This window comes from Mercenaria mercenaria, chromosome 14 (assembly GCF_021730395.1).
Source record: "Mercenaria mercenaria strain notata chromosome 14, MADL_Memer_1, whole genome shotgun sequence".
Lineage (NCBI taxonomy): Eukaryota > Metazoa > Mollusca > Bivalvia > Venerida > Veneridae > Mercenaria > Mercenaria mercenaria.
In genome coordinates, this window is record NC_069374.1 from 67,516,257 (window position 1) to 67,542,083 (window position 25,827).

At 34.2% G+C, this 25,827-nt stretch overlaps 1 protein-coding gene and 1 pseudogene across 4 annotated transcripts in view; both read left to right on the plus strand.

The window, feature by feature from the left end:
• Positions 1 to 9,145, plus strand: part of LOC123527772 (alkaline phosphatase, tissue-nonspecific isozyme-like) — a 125,391-nt gene extending 116,246 nt beyond the window's left edge. For all 4 annotated transcript variants that reach the window (XM_053523782.1, XM_053523781.1, XM_053523779.1 and 1 more), the window contains exons 9-10: positions 7,106 to 7,299; positions 9,023 to 9,145. In XM_053523782.1, the coding sequence (XP_053379757.1) occupies positions 7,106 to 7,206 (101 nt within the window). In that variant the 3' untranslated portion in view covers positions 7,207 to 7,299; positions 9,023 to 9,145. The remainder of the gene's footprint in view (positions 1 to 7,105; positions 7,300 to 9,022) is intronic.
• The window catches only part of LOC123526972 (alkaline phosphatase-like), a 38,476-nt pseudogene continuing 21,655 nt past the window's right edge, over positions 9,007 to 25,827 (plus strand).

A 25,827-nucleotide genomic window follows, 5' to 3' on the forward strand; every position in this document is an offset into this window, starting at 1 on the left:
AAAATTTTGCGCGAGTTTCTGTTGCATACGCATGTGTGAAACTCTAGGATACGAACAAAATGTATATAAATGTATATTGATTTCAGATCTGTCTAATGTAGATATTTGTAATATGATCAGACATCATTTCATAATAGTGTCACTTGCCGCAGACGCACAGAAAAATATCACTGTGCAAATTAATGTGACTATTAGACCGGTCTATATCATCGTGAAACAGATGTTTTTACCACTATTACCACGATTTCATGATTAAGAAACGTTAGGAAGGAAATTTAAGTCGTTTTGAAAAGATAAACAGATATGATATTTAATCAAGTTTTGCGGTCAAAGAATGTTTGCTTTATAAAATAGCCAGTTTATGTAGTCAAATGCGTTTGCCTCTAACCTTAACATAACTTAATGTAAAAAGTATCTATAATGCCGTGGAAAGTGATCCCATGATACTGTTGTCACAATTTAGATAGCTCACAAGTAAGTTTCGGTGCTTTTCAGTCCTCTGGATCTCATTGCTAATATAGTCAGTATAGCTTTAAATTGCGTTCAAATATTAAAAACAGATAGTATCCTTAACACTCGGAATGAAATTCAAATGTGAAATGCACTTTCGCTACTTTTATACGAAATTTGTTTCCTATCAAAATTATTCTATGGAAAATATAGACTTAAACTACTCAGATTTAAACTTAAAAAAAAAAAGAATAGCAAAAATCTTTCGCCCAGAGGTGTTGGAACAAATGATGACTTTTATTGCTCGCTTACATTTAAAATTATTACATTAGATACGATATATTGTTAAAAACGTGCAAGTATTTTATACAAATTTGAAGATTATATACTAGAAAAGGTTTATACCTGTGGTACAGTTAAACTTTTTGTAGCATTAGATATATCCATAATGTTTGCGTTGAATTAATTATGTTATGCATGACAGATACAAAATTCAAACTTTGAATAAGGCAAGGGGCTGCTTAATAAGGGTGGCATTGAAGACAGGGTTTACTTATACATCTATCACAGTTCAAAGGACTATATTGTTATCATATGTGTGCTAAAAGCCTCTCTGAATTGAACCAAACCCCTCAATCTTAAGTGTTTGCGTTTTCTTTTGTGTGAAAATAATAGTATACCTGTACGTATACTCGTATAACGAGCTACGTGTCTGTCATGTGCCTATCAATTGAATTGAAGATTTACGCAGGATATACTTGTAATTCTCTTTGACCATAAGCCACCAGTTATATATCTGTTCTGCACTAACTCACACAAGCGAAAGAGGATTCCCCTTTTTACACCCTCCAGTTGAGCAGTTTCTTAACTGGATGCGCTACGCCCCTGGTTGGTTACGCCATCAAAATACATAACAAGAAATATCTTTAAAAATGATGGTCGGCGAATTGTAATAAGGAAAGAAATTTATGAATTTTTCATCTAACATTCATCTTTCATCTAACATTTTTCAAATTGCAAAACTAAACACCGCACTTTAACAATTTAAATGGTTCTCTTTTAATTTTCGCAAAGGTTTCGTAGGGTTGCAATTTTGTTTCGTTTATCCTTAGACGAATAATTACAACAGTAGTTTGATGAAGATTCATGAAGCGGTTCATGAGAAGAGGTCATTAAACGTGTTTATATTTTTAGCTAAATTGGTCCCTATCCCCATTTGTAACAAAATAGCAGGAGACCTTACGATATTGTTACACATCGAGTTTGATAAAAATCCATCACATTTTAGTGGTTAATGCGAAGAAAGGCATATCTACTTTTAGCTATAGTAGTCCCTAATAGAGCCCAAGTTCCTATATAAATAAATTTGGAAGAGGACCTTATAATGATGCTCCAGACCAAGTATGACAAAGATCCACCAAGCTGTTCATGAGACGCTGTATAAAGGCATTTCTAGTTTTAGCTCTAGCAGCCCCTAAAAGGGGTTAAATGTCCCAGCTGAACAAAGTTGGCTGCGGGCCTAATGAAGATGCTACATTTTTTTTATTTATTGTCTTTATTTATTTCTAAAATAGGCCAACTGCTTTAACAAATGCATATTCGCTATTCATGAATCTTTGGACAATGATGTCACACTTATAAAAAGTGAAGGTCAAGCAAAACATACAATTGTAATTATTTCAATATTTCTGTTTTATAAGCAAAGTTTGACCGTAGTCATATCACATAGATAAACTGTATGCAGCGTACCTTCATTTCAGTGTAATGAGATTCAGTCATTATATAGCATATATATAATAAAACAGATTTCAACTGAGTTCAATATTTGCATACCATACTAAAGAAAAATATTCATATATAATAAATCAGTTAAATAATTTATAACAAATATATCAAAGCAAACAAGTATTCATTTTAATATGCAATCTGAATAAGTCACAAAAGCAAGAAACCTTTTCATATACAGACGACAATTGTAACAAGGAAAATCTTTTAAAAAGCACTTCTCTACATAAAAGACTCTTATCACACCCTTATTCATGTGATACGCAGACCGTATTCAGCTCTTTCTTTAATTTGATATATGTTGGTATTTGAACAGGTTTTTATCATATTTATTAAACTTACTTATCATTTTGAGATATATCAATATTCTTGCTAAATATACTGAGCCAAAGTTAGCTTTAAAACTGTGAACAGCGTCGTTTAGGATAAACGCTTTGTCTACATTTCACTCAGCGTAGCACAATCAACAGAGTGAAAGAAATTGACACTCTCGTCCAATCAGGCAGAGTGTTGCATAAATCTTCCATTTTGATAAATTATCTATAATGCGTTATCAAGTAGTTTGATTTGCAAAATGAAGTCACGTGACATAGGTAACGAAAACGAATTTAGACGGCGTCGCCGAAAAATGACAGGCAACGTAAAAGAATGAAAACTGTCATTTACTGTATTACATAACCATACGCATGCCTAGCAGATTCATGATACTTTTTCAGGAAAGCGCACAGGTATTGTTACGACTTCTCGGATCACCCACGCAACGCCGGCGGCGGCTTACGCTCATACACCTGACCGTTACTGGGAAGGAGATGTTAACACTGCGGAGATAGAAGGTGGCTGCAGAGATATAGCACAGCAACTGATCGATGATAACAAAGATATTAATGTAAGAGCTTCTTATGGCTAATTATTAAAAGACTGAGTCTACCGTACGGGTACGTGGAAATAACACTGTGATGCAGTTTGTCTGTCCATATTACTGTTTCTCTGAGAGAATTTTCTTTTCTATATCTAGTTTACTAGTTTATTAATATTTACTTTACATTTCTGGCTTTTATATGCGCAGTAACGTTTACTGAGATGGGCTATTATATATTTTTCTGTCGCTTCTTTCAGTTGATCAAATACATATCGAATACATGCCGAGCTTAATAATGAACCCTTTACATGTATATTGAATATAAAATTCGTATACTCAAAATTCATGTACATACTAGTATTGTAAAATCTTCTTAATTAAGTCAGTTAAAACCTAATTGTTAGTTTGGGACTATATTTTAGGTGCTTCTTGGCGGAGGAAGACGATATATGTTACCGAACAATACGGAGGACCCAGAAACAAACAAGATCAACAGTAATCATCGCAGGGACGGCAGAAATTTGATCAAGGTATGCGCTGTTCAATCCTCATATGAACTTCCTCCCGGTGAGGGAAGAACCAGATTAAAGTTATTCGTCTGTGTATATGTCGCTGGGTATGTAGATATTCCTATAAATGATATCAAGGCAAGTAGGCTTCTAAATGTTAAAGGATATTTAATAGATTTTATTAAATAAAAATCGAAAATCACCCTATTTAACTATGTTAACTAAAGTATGAAAGCTAACTAAGAAATGAATCAAAACTGCCCTTTTTAAAGACATGGTAGAAATATTGTGTTGACCTCTAGAGGGATTTAAAAATTAAATGGCATGTAACACGAACGTTTTCAAAGTTTTTGAGCATGTTTGCAAAGTATTGTTAAAGAAAAGTGATTCAGCTATTAAAGTTTGCATTGTTTACTCTAGGAGTGGGAGGCAGACAAGGCGACTAGAGGTTTACAGCATAAATATGTTTGGAACAAGGGACAATTTGATGCTGTTGATTATAGATATACAGACTATCTTTTAGGTAAGGAACATCATGATCTACTTGGTATAAGACATGATTCCTGACTGTGATGAATATTATCATTTAAGAATATATTAAAACTACATCTAAATCTAATTCTGATATCAACTAAAATCTGTTTAAAACCAGTATTATAAGTTAAAGACTCGTTTTTAAGTGATTTCATTATACAAATTAACTTTTATCAAATAGTAATGTCAGATGTATTCACTGAATATTGCGTTCGAGCCAATAGATGTTGCCTTATTTTGCAAAGTTTTAATATTTGTTTTTATTTTGGATAGTATCAATCTTTCAATGCATTCCACATATGTGTTGGTTTATATTTATGCCTGTTTACACATGTAAGCGTTACATATTTACAGTTTTCATTGTCCATTCAAGTGAAATAATATTTTCACAACTTTTTATCACAATTAGACAAATGTAGAGCTGTTTGATTGTATGTCCAAGGCTTCAACAGAAGAATGTAAAAAATGGCACACTTGATTGGAACAATACATATTTTGACCGATTAAGTTACAACTGCAGACAGTTCAGCGCCTAGTCGTATGAGTATCATCAGAATAATTCAATGACTGCTAAAACACAGAGCCTTGAGGGGGCCTATAACCCATTTGGCCCTTTCCGGCCCCAGCACCCCCCGGTCGAAAAGGTTTGCCCCCCACCCCCCCAAAGTTAAACTCGCTCCTACTCCTATGTTCTGTCCAAAACTTTACATTTTACCAGCTATTTTTGTGTACTATTTTAGCGGATGTGTCATCAGTATGTCAAATGGAAATTATTAAGTATGCATACATCACCGCCGCAATTTACTTTTTTAGGATTATTTGAACCAAATCATATGCAATATGAACTAGACAGAGATACGTCTAGCTCTGGTGAATCGTCCCTAGCAGAAATGACAAAAACTGAAATAGAAATTCTGTCTAAGGAAGACAAAGGCTATTTTCTTCTGGTTGAAGTTATTTAGTTATTTAGTATTACTACATTAAACATAAATTCATTAAATTGTATTACATACTATGTAATATTTATTCTGAAAGTACCATATTTTAGCACTCTTACTTGTTTGTGAACTTGTGTTCTGGAGTAAAGTATAACTGTGCCAACGAATAAAGCTAACAATGATGGACGCTTGCAAAAATGGTTATGATGCGGATTTAAACTGCACTGTGATTTTTTCAAACTTGATTAGCTTCTTTGGGCAAACAGCATCTACCATATGCAGCTTTTGACTTGCAGTTTTTAAATTGTGTTACATACAAACCTTCTCCATAAAGTTTTAAAATTTGAAATGCCAAATCCCCAGTCCGCTAACTTCAGGCCGCTAGACCGCGGACTGAGTTTTAACGCTAGTATTTATAATTATATTTATCGTTCTTTGTCAATAAATACCCGAGTCTGCCGGGCCGCCGCAAGGATGTTAGGCAGCTAGGCCACTGGATAAGAAATTTCAGAGTAATCAAAAATGCTGTTTTGTGTATTTAATTAAACATTTAATTGAACCTGCAAATTTTCGATTGTTAAGGAACATTCAGTTTATGCTTTATTTAGTTTTATTAGTTATATTCATCTTATCATACAAATATTTTTTGACAAGTAATACACGAGTATGCCAGGCTGCCAATCTCAGGCCGCTAGGTCGCCTGGCTGCCAGGCCGCTGACTTCAGGCCGCCAGGCTGCCAATTCAGTCCGCTAGGTCGCCAACTTCGGCGAAAACATTCTGGTGAGGTATTAGAGAAAGACCATATACTCAAGCTTTACAAGTGTTTTGTGTCGGTTCTTTTACCTAGAAAAGGTTATTCTTAGGTATATTTTTAAACTTTTAATTCTGCATTATATGGAGTTTTGATCTATTAATGTGCCTTTTTACATAAAGTTTGAGATATTTGCCGCGGAAATAACATTTTCAGACAGAATCATTTCCATATGAATGCAGTAGGGGATGCGAGAATCACATGAAAACTTTTGAAACGCTAAATCCTGAATTCTTAAGAGTTTAAAGAATTTAATATGGCTGTCCTGATTTGGGCAAACTGTATAGGATGACTGTCTGTGGCCAGTAGATGGTGCGTATTGTTTTAAAGATCATCAGTAGATCAAAAGTCTAGGTCTACAGTGACCTCTAGTCTGAAACCAGGTTCCGCTGAGAAATAAGGACCGCCTAAAACATAAAACTACTCAGCTTATCCCTTATATGTTTTGGTTAAGTAAGTGAAAAGCTAAGGTGACATTGACTTCGAAAATGAAATCAGTTTCCACTAAACGATTAAAGAACACTTGTGACAATTTTTTCTACTTCGTAGGGGTATTCGCTTTCGTCAACAGATAGGCTTTTATGTATTTGGGGTCAACTGGTTGAAAGGCAATGTCACAGCGAACTTGAAACTAAAATGTCTGAAGCATTGTTTGGCTTGCAAATTTCATAGAAATTATCATCTATTGTCAGAAGATGACTCCTATTGTTTTCAGAATTTAGTTCCTCAAAGGTTAAAATTTACAATAATCTTGAGATTGAAAACAGTTTCTAGTCAATTACTGGAGAGAGCAATTTTATGCCAAGTATAACGCATTCAACATTTTACTTTTAACGTTCAAGTATAACGTAATTTTAGATATAATAGTGTACATTCAATGCCCGAGTACGCGCAGTATGGGAGCCAATCTCTAGTGCTACCGTCACTATAAATTTCAAATAACACAAGTTTTTTTATTTGAAATTTTCATCATATCAAGTGCATTAACCGTAAGATTCTACGAAATATTCAAAATAATTTCAGTTATTAAAAAAAATAACTACAAAACGATCAAATCCTAATACAAATGTTTCTTGTAGCAAAATTCCACTGTAAGGGGAGATCACTGTATATGTGGGTCCTTTGTTAAGCAAATTCTTACTCTTCGAGTTAAAATTGATGTGCAGTTAATATTATACATAAATTAATATGTATTTAATTTGCATTTCAATGAAACAGGTGCGAGAATAGACCACGGACATCATGATGCACTAGCGAAGAAAGCTCTGCACGAAACACTGACATTTGAAGAAGCCATAATGGATGCGCTTAGTATATGACTAACAAAGAAGAAACACTGGTAATAGTTACGGCAGATCATTCTCACGTGTTTGATATAGCGGGATACGCCTACAGGGGAACAGATATTTTTGGTTAGTAAAATATCATCTTTACAGAATTCTATTTGATCAGTATAAGAATTGTGTTTATCAATCTTTCTTAAACGTTTTTTTCTTGATTGTCCTCTAAATGTAAGGGTCAAACATCATTCTAAAGGACTACGAAAAAAGATATTAGGAGTTTTTTTCTATTTCCAAAATGTGTTGGTGATTTTAAAAGTTTTAACTCGACATAAAAAATCGATTTTAATTTTGCATTTTGCATGGAACAAATTTACGTCCATTTTGGACCTCAAAGTCTTTCTATTTTGACTTTCCGTATAAAACTTTCAGGATATCATTGTTAGTGGCAGCAACTATTCCCTATAATATTTTGAAATTGTTCTTTAAAAGTTATATTTTGTCCAGAACTGCTTATACTATATAACGTCCCCACTACTGGGCTTAGTGACCATTACATAAGTAGAATAACGTATAACTTGAGTTCGTCCGGATATTGCAATATAAAGCCAATTTCTGGAAACGTAGTTAAGGTTTTGTCGGATAATACAATAATTGAGCCGTGCCATGGGAAAACCAACATAGTGGGTATGCGACCAGCATGGATCCAGACCAGCCTGCGCATCCGCGCAGTCTGGTCAGGATCCATGCTGTTCGCTAACAGTTTCTCCAATTCCAATAGGCTTTAAAAGCGAACAGCATGAAGCCTGACCAGACTGCGCGGATGCGCAGGCTGGTCTGGATCCATGCTGGTCGCATACCCACTATGTTGGTTTTCTCATGGCACGGCTAATTATTATTTTTTCACAGACGTACGTGCATATTTGAGATGGGGCTAATTCCTTGGTTATTTGCGACTGTTTTGGTCCCACCAAAAGTGTTTGGAGACCACACGCACGTTAACTTTAATTTTTGAATTGTTACCTCATAGACAATTGCTATTTAATAGTATTTATAATAGATATACTGAATTGTTCAGAAAAAGTGGGAAATACTTAATACAAAAGTAAGCTTCTTTGAGATCATGTATTTTGTCTAATATCACAACTGCGTCGACTGTCAACGTTCTGTGTTTTAGAAAATATCAAAATTCTTTTTCAAAAGTATTGTTTCGATAACTTTGTTTTGGTTTCACTTTCATTTTGCATTGTTTTGAAATGTACATGTTTTGTAAAATTTTCAATACTGGGAGTACATGGAGAAATATATAAGGCACAAAATTAGTACAGGCATAATGTCAAGATATTCTTGAAAAAGAAGTTTGACATCTTCCACTAAACAGAATGTGGACAAACAAAGTACATGACTGTAATATAAGAGAAAATTTATTATTCCAAACAGTAACCTCTCTTGAAAGACACTTCTGCTTATTCTTAACAGTTCAGTATACATTTATGAAAAACAACGGCCTATGAGCCGTAAAACATAAAACAAATATTCACCTGAGGGGCAGTTTCAAAACACTTTGAACCTTAACGTGACACGAAAAAAGTGTTATTTGAACAAATGCACTCTAATGCTTTTAAACGTTTGAAAAATATGATTTCTTGAACACCACGAATCAAGATTTTCTGACATAAAATATGTATTTTAATTATGATTTTGAAATGTCTGTCTGATTTTATCAGTATAATGTTCTTAAAAGTTCCTAGAAAACATTGACAGTAAATAATGATGTACACCATTTCAAGAATTCAATAAAAGAAAAATCTCTTCCTCAGTTTTAGTCAATCGTTTACTATGTTCACATTTAAAGGTTTGGTTGAACCTGTTGATCCTACAGAAGAAACGTTAGATGATAAACCATACAGTGTTTTCTTTTACGGGAATGGACCCGCCTACTCCGAGCCTCGCGAAAACCTTACTGGAGTTGATATGCGTAAGTTAACACTACTTTTTAAGGTTGCAGATCTTAGTAACTTTGTATGGATTGTCAGCAACATTTGGTAACTTTCCTTTATTTATAGGATTTGCAAGATTGGAAACACGGCTGTTTTAATTTGTTTTATAATCCTTGGAACTGTTTAAAAATAATCGTGGACCAGGTCACTAGAATTTAAGCGTCCTGGAATAATCATAAATGCAATTTTTAATTCGCTCATTTCTTCACCAATTTTGACAATATTAAGATAGAATATCGATTTTCATAACGTTAAAGGCCCCCAATCGTTTTCCCATAGACTTCCATTGTTACATTGTGTCGTGTACGCCGTTCCATAAATCTAAACGTATACATAATATCATTTTTTCAAAAACTACCTTAAATTCATCTTAAAATCATGAACAAAACGTACGAATAGGGATACTTTTGAGTATTTTCCTCGTAAAAGAGGAATCCACTGTTTACATCGTAGGCATAGTGGGATTAGTTTTTTTATTAATCTGTTTGCTGTAATTTTGTTAAAATGTAGAGTTTAAAAAACTATATTTCAGTGAAAAAGATTGCCTTTTTGTAAAATTCTTCTTGGGATTATTTATGTAACTAACCAAATATTTAATGCGTATACTATGAAGACCCGATTTCTTCACCAATGATTATTTTTTAAATGTATATGATTACGTGTAAGATCTGTTTCAAGTTGGATATTTCATAAGTATATATTGAGTATTTATGCGTTCTTTATTTAGCATATTTGCACTGCAACTTTACTGGGCTATAACTATAAATGCATCACATACATACACTAAACCTGGCATGTTAACTTTTATGTGGATATTGAGTATGGTGTATTTGTTTTGTCTGTGACCTTGAGTTTGAAGTTACAATTTAGAGCAGTGATTGACAGATGAACGAAATAAAGTCATAGTCTTGCTCTATATAAGGCTGGATTTTATCAGAATAATACGTTACATTACAGACGACAAAGATTTTGCCTTTCCAAGCGGTGTTCCAGCACCTTGGGAAACGCATGGTGGCGAGGATGTAGCTATATATGCACAGGGACCAATGGCTCATTTAATTCACGGAGTTCAAGAGCAGAATTATATCGCCCACGTAATGGCTTACTCGGCATGTATCGGACCATATCAGGGAGACAATTGTGATATGGAAACAAGAAACGCAGAAACAAGTTCTGCAAATAGATTAGTAAACTCTTGTGTAGCAATCTTACTGTTGACATATTCATACGAGCAGGGATTCTTTAGATTTTATTTCGATTTGTTAGTAAAAGCGACTCGTCCGCATGTTTTGGGCAAATATTTTGTCTTTAAAAACTCTATAAGTGTGGGTACTGTAAAAATGACGAGAAGTTCAAAATTATTGACACATGCTTTTTGCAGGAAATCCTAAAATATAAACATAAATTATATTATATTGTGCAGAAGGAAATGATTTTGAAATAATGGAGAAAATCACCATTCTTCCTACGTTTTTACCAATTCTACTCACTTTTTTCACCACTCTTTTTAATTTATATTATATTTATGTTATATATACATTCTACGCTAAACTTGGTGGAAATGAATATCTCAAATTGTGGGCAGGTAAATTTGACAGAATTACATCGCCAATGTTATGGTTTCCTCTGCTTATGGCCATATGGAAGAGATGATTATGAAAAGAAACCAGTTCTGCACCTCGTACACATTTATACACCTAGGAATGGTGTATTCTGATTTCATTAATTTCATTCTTTTGCCTTGATGTTCGTTCATTCTTTAGTTGTACCTTATGGCTTTCTCTCATTACGTATATCAGGTGTATATTATAGCCAGTTTATACCGCTTCTCAGCCAGGTTTGGTTGAAACATAAATAAATTCTGTGTTGAAGTTTTGTTTAGCTGTATCTGTGAATTTTCCATTTTTCTGTTTTAAACAAAGGTTAAATAGATGCTGTACGCATATAGTTTCATCTAGGTATTCATACACGGCCAGAAAAGGCCCGGAGGGCGCCTTGTCGTTTATTTACAAACAAATCTTAATTGCTGGTGTGTAACAATTATTAAGGGTATTATTAAGGACACAGTTACCTATATGTGTATAAAAATTCCTACGGGCAGGAATTTCTTTAAACTTTGTGTATGACTGAGAATAAAGTTTTAAAACAGAATATTTATCAAAATTAATAGATACCCATGCATTAATGTAGTAGGAACTTTTATCCTACTTTGATGAAAATGAGATAACAGTGTGTGCAGAGGTCAGATTTCTAAATTGTATTTCACAAGCCAGCTGCAACTCACATGCAGCCGCTTTCTGTCAGGACCCCTAACCACCGACCCTGCCAACTTTTAGCTTTTTTTAGCATAAAATTATGATAAAATATTTTGAAAGACATGAACACTTGAAATGAGACAGCTAATGTAGAAGAATTTAAAACGCTTACTGAGATATTAATTGCCATTATTTGTGATGTTTCCGAATGGCAGCCCGCGTGCATTTCACTTATTACAAACATTTCATTTGTAAGATAAATGTTTCCGATGTCATTTGAAAATGAGATTTATAAATACAGGTTTTCTTTATGTCATTAAACTTGAGGGAATATTTATATTTTTCAGAATTAACCTATATCTAGGCGTGTGAAATGTAAATATTTGTCCTATGACGTGTGTTTCTGACAGTGACTGATCAGCCCGTTAGGCTAGGTTTCGTAGATGTATATTTAATTTTCTATATATATCTTTAATCGTTTACATCAATTCACTGTCTATTTCATTTCGTTTTCGTCGTTTAAAATGTATAAAAAAGGACATAATACATTGTAAATTCATTCTTGCACTTAAGTGTCCCCAGGACCTCCATCAACATTCCCTCACTCTCGGAGTTGACTCAACTGTCACTCACCTTTAAAAACGGTAATATACTTGAGTGCACTTAGTCACACCCTATAAACGACTGTATTTCCCCTCTTCCTCTTGCGAGTGATCAAAACAATAAACTGACATCTAAACGTTGAAAAACAGCATTTTAAAGTGACTGATTTGCTTTAAAGGTATATATATTTACATTTTATTAGAAACCTGAACATGACTTGTTTCTGTTTATTAATGTGCTAGTCTGATGACAGGTAGAATTATAGCAAAAAAACTCGATTGATCACTGATTTTGTCGAGAAATTATACATTGTCAGCGTCAAAAGTATTTATTTCTTGCTTGAAGAATGACCTATATGTAAATTCCACTGTTTCATGGGATAAAGAAACAAAACTAGTTTGGTTAAAATGAAATAAAACCATTGATAAATACTCGAATTTGTTTATAACCGTAAAGGAAAGAAAATTCAATGCTATTTCCTGACTGTATGCATGCTTGCTTAATTTCTGTACAAGTGCTTGTGAGTTTGGTTATAAAGACTGTATGCCTGTTTGTGAGTGACTTCTTTAAAAAATATCGGCGTTTCCTATGCTCCTGTAGTAATTCTTCATATTTAGAACCGCAAACAATGTTTGAAGGAGGGTGGTATTAAAGCAGTCACCATGCGGTCTGTCTGTTCGATCTGTTTGTATATGTGTCCTCATATATTTAGTCGTGCAATTTCTTCAATGCTATTGCACCTACCTCTCTCAAAGTTTTCATACAAACATCGGCCATATGTAGTTAATGTCCATCTTTTACTTTCCTTTTTCTTTTTAAAGTTACACTTAAGATGAAACATGGTCTGTGTTTCGTATCAGTGCCATAACGTCTTTATGCATTAAGGATTTTGAAATAACTTGACACAAATGTTCACCATCATGAGACCGTAATGCGACAATGTGTCTCATACAAGACTATATTTTCTAGAATTTCAAACCAACTAATATATAATCGGAACTGCAATTAATAACATGCGAGAATTATGAACAGTAAATGGGGTGAAGCGGCGCGAGATTAAATCTACTAAATCCTTTGTGGATCGCTTTCTTGACAGCGTCGCCACAGTAATCAGCTTTATTTTAGTTTTGTCTTTGTATTTGCCATAAACACATGAACTTTTACATGAACCTTGTCTTATTTTACTGAAAATACATTCTGCGAATGAAATAAGTCCCATTTTACAAGCAGAAGTGCCATTAGAGGAAAAAATGAGGGTCTATTACCTCACCTGAGCAAGAAGTGCTCTAGAAGAGCTTTTTGTGACTATCCTGTGTCCGTCGTCTGTCGTTGTCGGGGTATTTTTCCCGATATCTGGAGTAATGGTGTTATTTACCTTTGTACAAGAATAAGAGTAGCATTAATAACCCTGACAATTACAGGGGCATAAACTATATTATGCTGTTTTGGAAAGTTGTTCACATCTTTATAAAACACTAGGTTAAACACTTTTGAGGTTTAATATCATATTGTGTGAAGAACAGGCTGGATTTAGAAACATTACAGCCTGTTGATCATATATTTTCTTTAAAATTGTTAATAGATATGTATTTTGTCAATAATAAAAAACTGTACTGTGCTTTGTGGATTAACCAAATTTCCTCAACTCAGTCAATCGTATTGCTCTGTGGCGAAAGATTCTAAGTTAAAATATTGATGGTAAATGTTTTAAAATTATTCAACATGTATGATAAAGCGAAGTCTTGTGTAAAATCAAACAATACTTTGTCTGATTTTTTTTTGTGATACAGGAGTTAGACAAGGTGAAAATCTCTTTCCTATTCTATTTTCTTTATTCTGGAATGATTAATAGCTTTTTGTCTAGTAAATTTCATGGTCTTCAGTTATTTTCTGCTAGTCATATATTAAGTGATAACGATTTTGAAGTTTTCTTCTTCAAGTTATATTTGCTATTATATGCTGATGACACAGTCACATTAGCAGAGACCCCTAATGACCTCCAGTCAGCTCTTAATGCTATGTCAGAGTATTGCACCTCATAGGGGCTAAAGTTGTCATATTTTGGAAAAATAAGAGAGGTATACGTAATGCTTAAGTATTTCAATTTGAGAGTGGTATATTTTAGAAATTGTTCACTACTTCTCATACTAGGTATTCAATTTTCATTCAATGGCAAGTTCGGTAGAACTGAGGCTCATTTAGTTGATCAAGCACGCAAAGCTATGTTTGCAGTTATTAGTAAATTCAGGAAAGTTGTTTTTAACTATTTATTTGCATTTGCACCTTTTCGATACCATGGTTACTCTATTGTCTTGTACGGCTCAGAGGTATGGGGGAGGGGTTGAAAATTTAGATATTGTTGATATATTCAGTTGAAATATATAAAACTTATTTTAAATTTGAAGCAGAGTACCCCTAATAACATGTTGTATGGTGATCTTAGTATTTTACCACTTTCGAGTCGTATTAAATGTAAAGTGTTAACTTTTTGGAGTAGTTAATAAACTCCAAGGAAAATAAAATTTGTAAGTATTTTGTACAGAACTTCTCTCACTGTCTCACAGACGAAACAAGAAATTTAACTGGTTATGTTATTTTAAAGAAATTCTTGATTCTCTTGGTATATCTAATTAGTCGTTATTCGCTCTTGTAACGCCTTCAAAAATGTTGTTAACATTGAATTAAAAATCAGTTTATACAAAACTGGAACTATTCAGTTAATAACCCAAGCAAATGTTTAAATTATAGAATGTATAAACACGAATTTGTATTTGTAAAATATTTCAAGCTTTTACCTTTTGACCTTAGCATTTCACTTTGTAAATTCAGATGCATGAATCATGTTGCCAATTGAAAAAGGGTAGATTTGAAAACAATGCAGAAGAACAAGTACTTGTCATTTGTGTAACAGTAACATATTTAGGAGATGAATTTCCTTTTTTTACAAAGATATATTTTCAATGTTGATAACAAATGTAATATATTTTTTCTATCAATTAATATTCATCTATATATTTAATATATAGATTAATATTATTTTAAATATCAGGTACTCTCAAATTTTCTGACCTTATGAACATTTACAATAAGAATACTTTGTTAAAACTGGCTGTTTCTGTAAGAAAATTATGTTCTGCTTTTAGATAATAGTTAGTTTTCTTCTCCCATCATCAGTTACTTCTGCAACGAGGTTTTTATATGTCAATCTGATTTTGTTACTATGACTTGTTATTGTTACAATTGTTGTCAGAGGCCCTTATGAGCATTGACTTGATTAATAAATTGTAAACTGTAAAAAGCAATGAAAACGACCAAAGCCGCAAGGACATATTCCTGGCGTTGTGTGCGTTATCACTATCAATGCAAACTATTTCTAACATGAGAAAATAGCGGTAAATCTTGACAGTCAGTAAACATGACGGCTGTATTTGTAACGATACATGTTTATTTTTATTATTGAGAAACGGTGTTAAACCATTAGGCCATTCAGCTATTTTGTGCTGCTTTTGAATCTTGTTGACTGATTCACCATGAAGTTAACTCTGAATTACTAATAAGGACTTAATCGACTTTTCCGATAATATATTCGTTATCTTTTCTATTTATACGTTCATCCGCAGGATACTTGCGGGTGAAATAGTTTTGTTTGTTGTTTTTAAATCAGAGGATCATTTTCCTGCAGACGGACAGACAGACGGGGGTCAACCTATAGTCCTCTCCTGTCTTATCTCACTGATATTTTGAAATCGTAGGTACATTACTTGTGTGATTTCCATAGGGAATCGACGATTAATTTTTTGCAAGACATGGTAGGGACCTTGTGTATACATTCAGTTTCTAATTCGTATTTCATGATAGTATGTGTGTGTAAAGCCAACTCTGAACACTTGCATGTAAACGATGCTGAAGCATTCAATTAATTATTTAATTAAGTAGGATAGCGAGTCACAGACACTCGAATCCAACCACCCCCAATGGATTAGTATAAGTATCGCATGGGGGGTGGGGGTGTTGGGTTCGACATTTAATGACATTTAAACATGACGACTGATCAGAAGAAACAATTTTTTATGCATACTTTTTATTTCATTTACGCATTTTAAGGACATAAATCGCCTTTTGTAATCGCAAGATGGGAATACAGTATCAATCGCAAATACGAATTCAGATCAAATATCAAAATTGGCAAGCCGGCATACAGTAAATGTTTTTCACCGACTAGAGAAAAATTAATTTCATTCAAAAACGCAACAGAAACAAAACATTTTATTTACATACATTTATGGAGTATGCATACTTATTACAGAAAACATGATGGATAATTGGATTACAAATCAATCTGGCGTGATATTCATCAATTTCGTGACTTGGTCGAGAGAATTTTCATTGCAATGAGTGTGATCAGTAAACATTTTTTAAACATTACCTGTCAGCTGCATTTTATTATATCATCATATGCACATATTTATGTTAGACTTATCGTTTAATTTAAATACACATACAGTGTAAAGTCAAATAATGAATTTAATGACGATTCTTACCTTTTCCGTGTCATTTTATTGTTTTGATCACTCGCAAGAGGAAGGGGGTATACAGTCGTTTATAGGGTGTGTTAGTGAGTGGAGTTGGAGTATTGTCTACGAATATAGCCCGCAGGCTAGGCTAATACGTGGTATTTATACACGCCGGGTTTTAGTTAAAAACCGTTTAAGAGTGCAAGGTTTAGCCATGACTAAACTTATTTAAACTCGCCATTACTATGAAATCAAGGATTACCTTATATTTTGCTCTGTCGTTAATTAATACGTTAATAGTAAGGTATTTAACCTACATCATGTGCAAAAACAATGACAAAACTCGTTAGAATATAAATTCTTCAACGTCAACTTCAAAATAAACTACTTAATAATTTCGGAAGGCATAATGCGTAAAAACACAAAATCATAGACATGGTTAAAGCGATAACACAACAATAAATGTTTTTGATATATGAATATACATTTAATGGACATCACCATCATCATCATCTTCAGTAATGGCCTCACTCTAGAAGAATATAATCGCAATTTTATTGAAATACTGTACATTCGCAACCGGAAGGGATAATAAGTTACATTGTCTCTCTTTGTACACAGTTTAAAAAAACTTTTTAAACAAAGATGGCATTTAGAATGTGTTGATATTTCCTTAAGTAGTCTTAAAGCCTTCTAGCGTAGGTGATTTACGGCACATTGAGGCAGGCGGTTCCAAAGGCAACGGTGGCTGGGAAGATGTGTTGGTAGGCAGATTTGCTACAGGAGATTTGGTTGTACTGTTGTTTGTGGATTCTGGCTGATCTTGATCGTCGTAGATGAGGATCAGAAATAATGTCGACACGATTATGCCTTATTTTGTACAACATGGTTACTCTGGACATTACTGCGCCTGTGCTGAAGTGTGTCCCACTGGTTCATTGAGCTATTCGAGACTGACCTTGTTCGTTGTTGGTCGTTTTTGACGAACCTTGCAGCTCTTCACTGAATCATCTCCAGCTAGCTGATGTGGCTGTCAGCGTAATAGGGGATTTGTGACTAAGCTAATTTTAGTACCGGACACACATCAGCTGCCACAGATGAAGAAGTGTACAAGTATCATGTGCCTAAAGGGATATCTCCCAGTTGATTTTTTTTCACCTTTAGAATCGAGATCTGTTTTTAAAACCACCTATCACATATTTCTGTTCTGTTTCATACTACCAATAAAATATCAATTTATTTGGGTTTAATTTTCAAATGTACTACAAAAATATTTCTTTTAGGGGAGACATTTTGTCGTATAACACGGCACTGACTTTTGTCTTTCATCGGTTGTTTACCATTACCTTAGACGACGATTCAATTTTCTAGACTTTGCCTTGAATGCAGCAAAAACAGCTAAAAATAAATTTAAGGACTCAGTTTTCCGCTATTTTCATCCCTTTCCTGTACGATTTCTGTCAGTTTATGAAGAACACATAGACTATGAACATAGACAAAACGTATGTATCAGCCAGTTCTCTGAAAACGGTATATTTCGTTAAAACCCGAAAAAGTGTGCGGAAAGAAGTCAAAATCCCGGCACAATCACCTACTGCCTAAGAACTTAGAAGGATTAATCTGTTCTACATTTCAATATCAGTGCTGCCATTTTTCAACAGCTTACTGTTTTCAACACACATTTCAACATTTCATGTTCTGGAAAGGGAAAAGTGATGGTTTGTGGCAAACTGTTTCGCTGTTAGCATACTTGTCTGTCTGCTTCACCTATAAATCATTCCTGGCACTTGAGATATTATTTGGTAAAATATTAGTTGGTCTGGGAACACACTTGGATATTTTACCAAGAACAAGGAAATAAAGATATTGGGTCTGCTAAAGCACGAATTCCATTCGCGGAGTTTGGATTCAACTGGCCGGAACGTCTATGTTACAGTGTATAAGCGGTCAAATTAGTTCGTCCATATATCTGGACAATACTTCTACCCAGAGACCAAACGATCCGATTTGATTTGATTTAGGATCACAGTGTCGAAGGTCAAGTTCTCAGAGCTGTGTCAAATCCTTTCAGGAGAACATTTACCCACTCTACACATTTCACAGGAAAATTGTTTCCTTTAGTAGAGACCGCTAAAGAATTTGTTGTTTGTATATCACAATAATGCCAAATATGTTTACCTCATATGATCCTCCAAATCCTCCTTCTTGTTGTACTTTTGTCGCGCTATCCCGTTGCACAAACATACGGCTGGTTCCCTTCATGGACTTTGATGTTCGTGGACAGCTTTTTTCGACTTGAGAAGTGTTTCCCACAGCTACTGCAGAGGTTTTACGACCCTGGTTATTCTAGGAAGGGGTCTTCTATAGCGCTTATACTAGTAACTTCTTTGAAACAACAAAAATAACTCTTGAAACGAGACTGAGCAGACGACAAGACTTTCACTTGCTGCTGACAGGAAAACCTTACCATAAGTATGATTATTCTTATTCGAGAATTTAGTATATATCCACACTAGGTGATGTTTTGCAATCTGTAAGTATAAAGTGTGTGGGTATTATGACAGAAATGCCGCAGACAAAGCGCGTAGCCACCCTAAAACGCAGAAAGAAAAGGCAAACAGAACAACGGGACCAAAATAAAATGCAGTTATATCTAACATCCAAAACCATTCTAATTTAAATGAGCTAAAAACAGAAACCAGTTTATTTTTATCTTTCAATAATGTTTAGAATTATGTACGGCTTAGAGAGGCTGAAGATTTTAAAACATTGGAACTTGACAGCACTAATTTCAAAATATATAGACCAAATTAATCCTTCTAAGTTTTAAGGCAATTGGTGATCCTATCAGTACTGTGCACCATTTTGTGGGAAATGTTGAATTCCAGTCTCTTACTGTACTGTACACTTTTGGTGTCCGTACATCGACAGAAGAACTTCGGCATTCTGTCCGTACATGGGCAAAATTTTAAACGAGTATTCTTTGAAGAAATGCGGTTTTTAGGGATCTGACTGATACACACGCTTTATCCGTGTACATAGTGTATATGTGCTCAGAAAACTGCGAAAACTAACACAGGAAATGAAAAACTGAGTCTATACTCGCTTAAATTTATTTTAGTTTTTTTTTGTTGCCTTCAAGGGCAAAGTCTAGAAAAACGAGCCGTTGTCTGAGGTAATGGTATGCAAGCTATGAAAGACAAGGTCAGGGTCGTGTTATACGACAAAAATTCTCGCCGAAAAGAAATATTTAAAGCAAAATCAATGAATAAATAAGGAGCTTACATTCATCAACACCCACGTCCGACATCTTGACATTTTCTTGCTGTACATCAAGGTCACGTGCTATTAGATCAAACAGATAATACTACAGTTAAACCTGTGTATAAGGACAGCACTACGGAGAGGCAATTATATACTTTATTTGCATAGGGTCTAAAAAATGTGTTTGGATGTTACACTAAACTGCAGATATCAGAAGAAATTAATGTGGTTTTTAAAGGGAAAGGCAATGTTGTTTCGATGTTAATTCTATCTGCTGGGATTTCTTCAATCATTGAAAGAAGTGAAAGACTTAAAAATGAGTTATGAGCATTTAGATATTTGATCAAAATGGCGGCCATGTAGTTTCCATGGCAACAAAATTAAATTGGCGGATTTTTAAATTTTAGACACATATTTTGATTTGTATTTACTTATTTCTGTAAGATAATTTCTCTATTTTTTCCAGCATAATGAAAGACGTAGCCATGTTGTACAATTTACACTCACGAGAAATATAAAATTAATCTATTTTAAAGGTTATTGGCTAAATAAAGAATTCAGCAGTGTGTTATTGACGTCATAATACACACAAAAATGGCTGCCTCCATGATCAGCAATTTTCTTAAATTTCAACTGTCATATCTTTTTCAACAGAGGTTCGATTTTAAGTTTTTTCAGCGTTATGAAAGACTTTGGGGTGGCTTTCAGATGAAATAAACTTACTGTTAGGCTTTCCTTGTCCTTTATAGCCAGGTGGTTTATGATAAGGTGGTCTTTAGCACGGATTAGGTTGATTCGTTGGTTTGTGACCGAAACTCAATCATGCACATGGACATTTCTTTATAAGGATTATCAACGAACTGTATAACTTTGGATGTTATTTAAATGTAAATGTTTAAGCGGCGCCTATAATATGAGAACGTAGTTGAGCAGTGATAAAACGCCGGAATACACAATCTAAACACACTTGTACGTCACGCACACCTGCCCTGCTTCTAGCTGTTACATAATTTAGAACCTTTTTACAGTCATTCTCACCAAATACGAGAATCTTTCAAATTGCTTTTCTGCATATATATCATATAGTTTACAGTTCACGCCCAAGAAACGTCCGAGAAATACTCGCTTTCGCGGTTTAACCGTCAGCTCAATGCTATGCAGTCTAAACATATACGTTAAAGATTCTTATGTTTATATCCGTCATATTATCAAATTTCAGCAAAGAAAGGACCTGAAATAAAGAAATGAGAGCATATTTCCGCGTATTTACGGAACACCCCTCGAACGTTAAAGATTGAAAGCTGTCTGGCATTACCAGTTCAGTGTTAGGTATTGGGGTGTGATATAAACTTTCAGATTATTATTACTCTCCGGATGCACTTCATCAATGTATAATCTCACAAACAGATGAATACTTTGTATTAATAACTAGCCTTCAATTTATGAAACATTGTAGTCCCGCCCGCCCCGTATTGGCCATTTCTCTGTAAACTATTTTAAACGTAATCATGTGTCCTTTGGTTTAAAGTAGTTAAGCATCCCAATCTTAATCCGCTCTTGATTATAGGGATATTAGTCAAGCGGAACCCGGGTGGGTACCTCATGACAACTTTATTAATTCACATTGCAAAGTTTGTGCGTAAATAGTGTGAATTCGGATAAAGCAAAGTTATATAGTAAGAAAATATTTTATATTTTGTTTCATTTTATGTAGGACTTATCAGAAATGTGTCAAAATTTCTTTTGATCATTTTTAGACTGAGGTTAATTTATTTAAGCGTACGAAATAAGATATAATAAAATAAAGAAAACAATTCCCAAACAAATTCGTAACTTAAAACGTATGTTTTAGAGTACATGTACTTACTTTGTAAAGTAAGGGTAAATTGTTTTCTATCCTCGCTTTCAGAAACAAAAACAAACAAACAAACAAACAAAAAGACAAACAAAAATCTTAAGCTATGTAGAGCATTTGAGCGGTCCTATTATACATTATCTTTAGCAATTTCACTTGTACTCATATACAGCTAGGACGACTAAAGCAATCTCGATAGAATGCATTGCCTAAGGACACGCTGCAATGGGGTTAGCAAGGAATCGAACCAGTAACTTCCTCCGCCATTGGAAAGAGTCCTAGTGTGCTAGAGTCCTCTCGTCTAATGCGTTCAGAAGAAGGGGATAGTATTATTTTTTCTTGGGATCACATTTACATCTGATATCAAACTTTCAGAAATATGAGTTCTCCATAACTACCATAATTAGAAATTAGCATTTTACTTCAGTATTGCAAAAAAACTTTGTTTTCTACATTATAATCTTTCTATTTAGTCCCTCACCATGCACAATTTATGTTTTATGTATCTTCAATGTTTATTTAAACAAATACAATTTACACCGTTTTAAAGGAGTAACGTTTGTCAAACGAATGAAAACTTGAGAAACAATGGACTATAGGCGACTTGTACTTTTTACTGTATCAACGGTCGTAGTATATTTGGCAATTTTATTCATCATGTTAATATAATGAAAATAGAATAGACCCTTTGACGCTTCATGGTTCAGATGCTTATTACAGGGGTGGCATAAAGTGTATCTTCCTGGTGACATACTGTTTCTTACCGTCCAAATTATATATCTTTAAATTCAATCCCTGAAGACTTAACCCTCTATGTCGCCTACGTAATAAAACGACGATTTATATAGTGGAGTTTGAAATATTGACTCTAAAAGTGTTCATATAGTGTTGTGTCTGTTAATGACGCCCACTAGCACAGGCTTAGGTGTAATTTCATTACTGCAATATGAATATTAAATGGACTCCATGATCCCAAAGCACAATCAAACGGGTCTGATGCTATTAAACTCGGTAGCATTCTATGCTTCCAAAGGGTCTTCTTACAGATCTTTTTATATTTTCAATATTACACAGTTTTCAATAAGGACATAACTTTAATGTTTAATTTTCAAGTACATTGTGACTGATATAGTCTATATGTTGCAATTATTGTTGTTGTCGGTATTGACATTGATGGTGGAATTTATTATTTTTGTCTATTTATATGAGTCCCCTCTCGAATTATTTGTTTGTTTGTTTGTTTGTTTTGGGTTTAACGCCGTTTTTCAACAGTATTTCAGTCATATAACGGCGGGCAGTTAACCTAACCAGTGTTCCTGGATTCTGTACCAGTACAAACCTGTTCCCCACATGAATCAGAGGTGTACGACTAATGATTTCAGACACAATGTCGTTTATCAATAGTCACGGAGAACATACCACGACCCCGCGATCCGTAGACCGACGCTCTACCTACTGAAATTATTTGGTATAAATACATTTGGATTAAACTCAAATACTCCGATATGTGAAATGTTCTCTACGATAATTCGATATTTCCATTTATGATGTTTTCATTAAAAACGTACGTATATCCATGTCATTCTTGAGATATTGTCGTGCGCTTTCAAAGGAAATGTAATCCAGAAAAAGACCTCATTTTGCCCGTACAATTTACACCGAGAGTCAAATACATGTATAACCTTTGTAATATTTTGTTTGTATTTAATTATTTTTGTTTACAGACATATAACATTGACAGACAAAACCGCTGGCTCAGCAGGGACCGCTACTGCCATACTTAGTGGTGTGAAAACTAACTATTTTATAGTAGGTCTTGATGGCCGGGCAACAGTGAGCGACTGTTTCAGCGCAGAGGGAAAAGAAGTAGAAACGTTAGTTGACTGGGCTCAAGCTGCAGGTATTTGCGCACAATTATAGTAGCCAAGTTTGCCAGTAACCTAACCTATGACGTGCCATGAATTCGTATTGCGTTTTGAACGGAATACAGTTACAATTTCTTTTGCGAAGGTGGCAGTATTGGCAGGCACGTACTGTAGTACATGAATAATCAATTACTCTGTTACTATTATTGAGCATCATTTGAAGTTACAGCCTAAAAAGTAAATAAAAGGCTAAAAGAAGCGGTTAAACAGATCAGAGACGGAATAAGCTTAGGGTAAACTTCAACTGATTCTCTGTTGTAATATTGTTAAAGTTTAGAAGGAAAAAACAAACATGGCCGTGGGTTGGCTGAATCTGTGTATTTGGTGTAAGATGTCGGTATTTACAAACTATAAAGAATGTTGATATTTTATGCCATTCGAAATATTAGTAGAAATCGATCTTCTTTTTGTTGATATAAACCTTTAACCTGCGAAATTTCGAAAATGGACTGGTCCATCATTCCATTTAGGCAATACTATTTATGATTCAAAGGGGTGTTCACTGAAAATTTTCTGACCGAATAGCGAACAGTGCAAACCTTGGTCTTACTGCACGGATCTGCAGGCTGATTTTGTTTTGTACTGGTCGCAAAGGCAGAATCATTCGCCCTCAAGCAGGCTAAAGGTTAATGATTGAGGTACACGAAACACACTACTAAATAGATCCTGTACTTAGTTTCTAACACCACATACTTAAACTTAAGAATATGTTTAAAACATTGATGGCTTCCCCTCCCGATCCCACCACTTTGCCTCTACCCGCCCCACGGCATAAAAAACTGTAACAAGGCACAAATGCTCAAGATTGAAAATGTCGACGTTGAACGTTTCCAGTATTTAACTAAAATTTTGCGCGAGTTTCTGTTGCATACGCATGTGTGAAACTCTGGGATACGAACAAAATGTATATAAATGTATATTGATTTCAGATCTGTCTAATGTAGATATTTGTAATATGATCAGACATCATTTCATAATAGTGTCACTTGCCGCAGACGCACAGAAAAATATCACTGTGCAAATTAATGTGACTATTAGACCGGTCTATATCATCGTGTAACAGATGTTTTTACCACTATTACCATGATTTCATGATTAAGAAACGTTAGGAAGGAAATTTAAGTCGTTTTGAAAAGATAAACAGATATGATATTTAATCAAGTTTTGCGGTCAAAGAATGTTTGCTTTATAAAATAGCCAGTTTATGTAGTCAAATGCGTTTGCCTCTAACCTTAACATAACTTAATGTAAAAAGTATCTATAATGCCGTGGAAAGTGATCCCATGATACTGTTGTCACAATTTAGATAGCCCACAAGTAAGTTTCGGTGCTTTTCAGTCCTCTGGATCTCATTGCTAATATAGTCAGTATAGCTTTAAATTGCGTTCAAATATTAAAAACAGATAGTATCCTTAAGGACGTATGCTAGAATTTGGTGCGAAAATTTTCTCAATAACAGAATTTCTTCAAACTTTGGATATTGAAGGACAATCATCTAAGAAACAAAAAATTGCAATAAAAATCATAGGTCACCGGTATTGAAAAAGAGTTATCTGCCCTTGAAAACGGCTTTTCCCCCAAAAATGACGTTTTCAAGGGCAGATAACTCTTTTTCGAATCCGGTGACCTATGATTTTTATTGCATTTTTTTGTTTCTTAGATGATTGTCCTTCAATATCCAAAGTTTAAAGAAATTCTGTTATTGGGAAAATTTTCGCCCATCTCATATACAGGGAATTCTAGCGTACGCCTTTAACACTCGGAATGAAATTCAAAAGTCTGCAGGAAAAACAGCGTCCTATATCAATGTGAAATGCACTTTCGCTACTTTTATACGAAATTTGTTTCCTATCGAAATTATTCTATGGAAAATATAGACTTAAACTACTCAGATTTAAACTTAAAAAAAAAAGAATAGCAAAAATCTTTCGCCCAGAGGTGTTGGAACAAATGATGACTTTTTATTGCTCGCTTACATTTACAATTATTACATTAGATACGATATATTGTTAAAAACGTGCAAGTATTTTATACAAATTTGAAGATTATATACTAGAAAAGGTTTATACCTGTGGTACAGTTAAACTTTTTGTAGCATTAGATATATCCATAATGTTTGCGTTGAATTAATTATGCTATGCATGACAGATACAAAATTCAAACTTTGAATAAGGCAAGGGGCTGCTTAATAAGGGTGGCATTGAAGACAGGGTTTACTTATACATCTATCACAGTTCAAAGGAC